The sequence below is a fragment of the Pollicipes pollicipes genome, unplaced genomic scaffold (genome assembly GCF_011947565.3).
Source record: "Pollicipes pollicipes isolate AB1234 unplaced genomic scaffold, Ppol_2.1 Scaffold_3447;HRSCAF=4054_pilon_pilon_pilon, whole genome shotgun sequence".
NCBI classification, from domain to species: domain Eukaryota; kingdom Metazoa; phylum Arthropoda; class Thecostraca; order Pollicipedomorpha; family Pollicipedidae; genus Pollicipes; species Pollicipes pollicipes.
Window position 1 is genome coordinate 11,733,123 of NW_023596297.1, and position 4,670 is coordinate 11,737,792.

The window sequence follows — 4,670 nt, forward strand, 5'->3', positions numbered from 1 at the left end:
CTCTTACTCTCTCTCCCTCTCTCTCTCTCTCTTCCCTCTCTCTCTCTTACTCTCTCTCACTCTCTCTCCTCTCTCTCTTACTCCTCCCTCTCCCTCTCTCTCCTTACTATCCTCTCCCTCTCTCTCTCTTACTCTCTCTCACTCTCTCTCCCTCTCTCTCTCTTACTCTCTCTTGCCCTCCCTCCCTCGCTCTCGCTCTTCTACTCTCGCTCTCGTTCTCGCTCTCGCTCCCTCGCTCTCGCTCTCTGCTGTACCGCCTTGACTGTACGTACAACCCGTTATCATAAAGAGCCACCTATTCTGTCAGCGCGGCTGCCATGAGTGGTCTGCATCGCACCTGTGGCTACACCGCTGGCAAAAGGTTTACACCGGGGAACGCGGATTTGACTAAGCCAGCCGTGAAAAGCAAGGTCAGCTGGTAAGTCCTACGCTGACCAGCGCACTCTACTCACCACTATGCGCATCTAGATGGGGAACCCGCCGATGCTGTTACAGTTGCTAACACTCTGGTTTTCATGACTGGTTCCGGTTTTCAGCGCGGATGGCGGTGCCAATGACAACAGCTTTAGTTGCGTGACTCGAGAAATAACAACACCTTTGTTCTCTGGATGTAATTTCCGAATCCATCTTCCATTTACCCATACCCATTTACCCGACCGTGGTGAAGCCACGTATACAACTGTGCCCATTCGGGCTTTGGTCTAGGCATATCTGCATAGAGCTGTCGAGAGTCAGTCTAATTCACACTCCTGAAATAAACGCCGAACAGTTTCACCAGATGAAAAGCACGGATCGAGTGATGCAACAGCAAAACACGGCAGTCCGTTCCGGTTGCCGGAACTCTTTAAACTGAATGATAATCACAAAACGTCGCCGCCAACCAGCCTATGAATCATAATGCACACATGGCCAAGACTCATCCTGCTCTGACCCCAACTCATCCCTTATCCGTCCGCACAAGTGCGCTGTCAGCATGAGACTCAGTCCCGCAAACACGTGGGGTGAGTCACAGCCTCACCGGCATCCGGCAACGCCCCGCCCACCGCGCCCGCGGCACTCACCTGGAATGTGATCCGGCTGGTGACCTGGTGGAAGGTCACGCCGGACACGACCTGGCAGGCCATGCGCGCCGTGCAGCCCCGGTACAGGCCCCAAAAGCCGTCGCGCTTCCTCATGTACGACACTGGCGACAGAGAGCCGACACGTCGCTCCCAGCTCGCGTCGGATGAAAGGGTCTCGCTACACCTCATGAAGCAGACAAGAGGTTCATAGGAAGTATTATTTTCTAGGAGCTAAAATTTTGTCACACAGCAGCACACATCAAACGAGGGCATATTTACGTCAAGCTGTTAAGCATATCACATGCCTTGAAAGTCATGATTTGGGTCCTTCCTGACAAACTGTACAGAAGACTGGTGCACTGTAAAGGAATGCTCACTGTAGGTGAAGACGTTGGGTAAGCCCAGCGCTGGGCGACCAAACAACGTCTTCGTCGGTCTCGGTGGCAACGGCTCAAAACCGATCTGAAATGCCACCGTGCAACGATCAGCCCGACGAAGAGTGGTACAAGACGAGTGGTACAAGAAGAGCCACAAGGTGCACAAATACATTGCAGACAACCTCCCATGTCCCTATGCAATTCAGCGACTTAAAAGGAACTACCAGTTTGAATTCATATGATGAATACACAATGAATACATTTTCTACAAATAGATCAATACACAAAATAAGAATACACTATGGCTACTACATTCCACCCACCTGCATGAGAACTTTGGCATTGTCCAATGGACTGAGAGCTGCATTCAGGGCCAGCTTGGCAGCCCCATGGTAGAAGGAGAGCTCTTCGTAATGGTGGTTACCCATGGTAGCACTGGTTGCAGCAGGCTCAGAGCCCTTGGCTGGGTAGTGCTGTCCCTGGTTGCTAGACTTGGTAGACATTGAGGGTTTGTCAACAGAACCTGGCAGTCCAAGTTAGATTTGAGGACACATGCTTTTCACAGCAGAGGCAGACCACACAAGCATACTAAAAGGATCCATCCTGGTGAGAGGGTAAAATGACTAGCTTTATTTTATGGTTCACTACAAAAAAGCTTCTCTGAGAGAATTTCATACCCATCAGGGCATGCTTTGTGCACAGCTGGGTCTCTAACTGTGTGCAACCCAACCTCACACATACATGTAATGAGAAATTGTGCATGATGCGTGGTCCTGAAATTTGTGCTTACTGAGATTGAGTTGTGTACACAATTGTAGCACAATGAACATATCAAAACTAGGGCTTAGCCTTTGCACAGTTTGGATGCCTAAGATACCTGTAAAATGCAAAATATAGAATTGGGGCTATCTTTGTGTGCCACTAGCATGTGCATAAGTGGACTTCCAGAGCTTAAGTGAATCAAGGTTTTCAGTAAATGCCAAGAAGTATTTGAAGACAAGCTAATAATCAAAGTCAGCATTGCAAAAAGCTTCCTGAAATTAGATATTCCAATCATCACACCAAATAATGTTGTAAAACCCTATCATTGGTCATGGAGAGCCAGTGTGATTTTAGTTTTGTTTTGCATTATGCAGCGGGTCACAGTCACCCCTCAGCACTGGCAGTGTGTTCATGGTACAATCGAAGAGCACATGGTGGAGGCAAAGAAAAGGCCATCTAAACATGATGGCTGACATGAACATGAGACAGTTGGAACTACTGAAGTGGCGTATCAGGAAGGGACAGAGGAACTCAATGCTGCAGAACTCAATGCTGTGGCTGAGCCAACACTGAGTGGACACTGGGGCCCACCAAGCCACACAGCTGTGAGAAGTAGAGTGGAGACAGCTGCAGAGGACTACACAGCCGGAGAAGGATTGGCACCCAGAGCAGCATGCCAATGTCAAGTGGGTGCAACTCCATCACGAAATGCCAAGGCAGGGGAGGGGTGGAAATGCAGGCCAATGCTCAGCACCCCAGGCTGTGCAGGATCCCTCAGGTAGGAAGCAGAAGTACAGAAGTAAGTCTAAATAGAAGTGGACACTCACCACCTGCCTCACAGCCATAAGGAGGCAGTGCTGGCCAATGCTCAATTGATCAACAATGGCAACATCACTGTGACAGTGTGTTCCGTGGCTCACTGTTATGGAGGGTAAATGCGCAACATCAGTGTGACATGTGTTCTGTGGCTCACGGAGATGGAGGGCAAATGCAGAGTCTTTGCTGTACTTTAGGTCAGGTAGGTCTGAATCCCCTGCCAATCCTTCTGCATGTGTTATGCCACCTCAAAGTTAAAACTTCTGCAGAGGGCAAGATGCACATCAATGATAAAATGATCAATGGCTTTCATGGCCAGGAGACTACAATCTCACTACTTTAGCCAACAATGCACTGGAGCAGCCCAAGTGGCTCAAGAAGGTTATTATGGAAGCATTGGCTGTAACTGTTTTTTTTTTACCACCCACATTACAAGAGACTGACTTGGGATGCATTTCATTGTCACATTATCATACTCATTGTTTAATGCTACATGATTATGACAACAAACAATACCAACCATATTTATTACCTTGCCATGCAATTTGCCAATATCAGTTTAAGCTAAATAGCAAGAAGCTGCACATTGAATGTGAGGCCTCTCCAATATCACTGAGATGTACACATCATAGCAGGTGAATAATGTAAAAAGCATACAAATTATAAGTGCAAGATTGATCAAACAAGCCATAAAATGCAGGAAAGAAAGGAATGAACAGAAGTAGGCTTGCAAAAATTAACTGGATGTACCATAATGCACAATCATCCCTTCATTTCAGAACAACGGCCAAGGAAAGGCTAGGGGTCAAGCCACCCTCCCTTCAGCCTACAATTTGTCTAAATATGACATGAAGCAAACTTAAAGACATAACATCCAAAGCAACAGGAGCTAACAGATCCAAAAGCACTGCATCATTGGAAGAGTACAACTGAAGGTTTGTACTGAGGCAAAGGAAAACTAGAGTAAGTTACTAATAACATATGAAGTCAACATAGCATGAGAAAGCACAAGAAACTAAATCATATTATATAATCATTCTGTAACAGTCAATCAGCAATTGATGTCATTGGGAAAACAGCGATATTGATTATGCTTCTCGCGGTTTATTGACTCAGTTTGTAAGGAGTGAACATCAGCACCCAAATATTGCACTATTTCAACTGAGGAAAGGATGCTACAATTGCTATCATCTAAATCGGAATTACATAAGGCTACAGCACATAATCTGTGCATCTATTTGGATATTTGCATCCCACCACCAACCATAACCCTCGGCGGCGCCTTTCTCATTCAACACCCCACCTGAAAGACAACCTGAACCTAACGCCGCGATCACGTTTACTATCACCGCGGTTCATTTCGTTAGAAACACGCGGTGACCTCACCTGCGCTGCGGGCGACAACCAGCGACACGCCGTGCTGTTGCCGTGCTGTACCTGCTTGCCAAGGTAATAAGCACCCTAATTCTAGGGCCTTGGTAGATACCAATAATTTGCGGCCAGCGATATGGCAGCTCGTAAAAGTTCAAATGGCAGCCTGCTAAGTTATGGAGTACTTTATAGAACGTATGCATCGATACCATTTAATGCGCGCACGAATCGAGTAACATCACTGCATAAAAGCGGCGTTGGCAGGGGGAACATGTGGGGCACT

At 47.3% G+C, this 4,670-nt stretch overlaps 1 protein-coding gene across 1 annotated transcript in view; it reads right to left on the reverse strand.

Moving 5' to 3' along the window:
• LOC119091636 (uncharacterized) overlaps positions 1 to 4,452 on the reverse strand; it is a 27,930-nt gene extending 23,478 nt beyond the window's left edge. The window contains exons 1-4 of the mRNA XM_037214443.1: positions 4,403 to 4,452; positions 1,762 to 1,929; positions 1,439 to 1,523; positions 1,062 to 1,183 (exon numbers count right to left, since the gene is read on the reverse strand). Of these exons, the coding sequence (XP_037070338.1) occupies positions 1,062 to 1,183; positions 1,439 to 1,523; positions 1,762 to 1,866 (312 nt within the window). The 5' untranslated portion in view covers positions 1,867 to 1,929; positions 4,403 to 4,452. The remainder of the gene's footprint in view (positions 1 to 1,061; positions 1,184 to 1,438; positions 1,524 to 1,761; positions 1,930 to 4,402) is intronic.
• Positions 4,453 to 4,670: the final 218 nt, after the last annotated feature.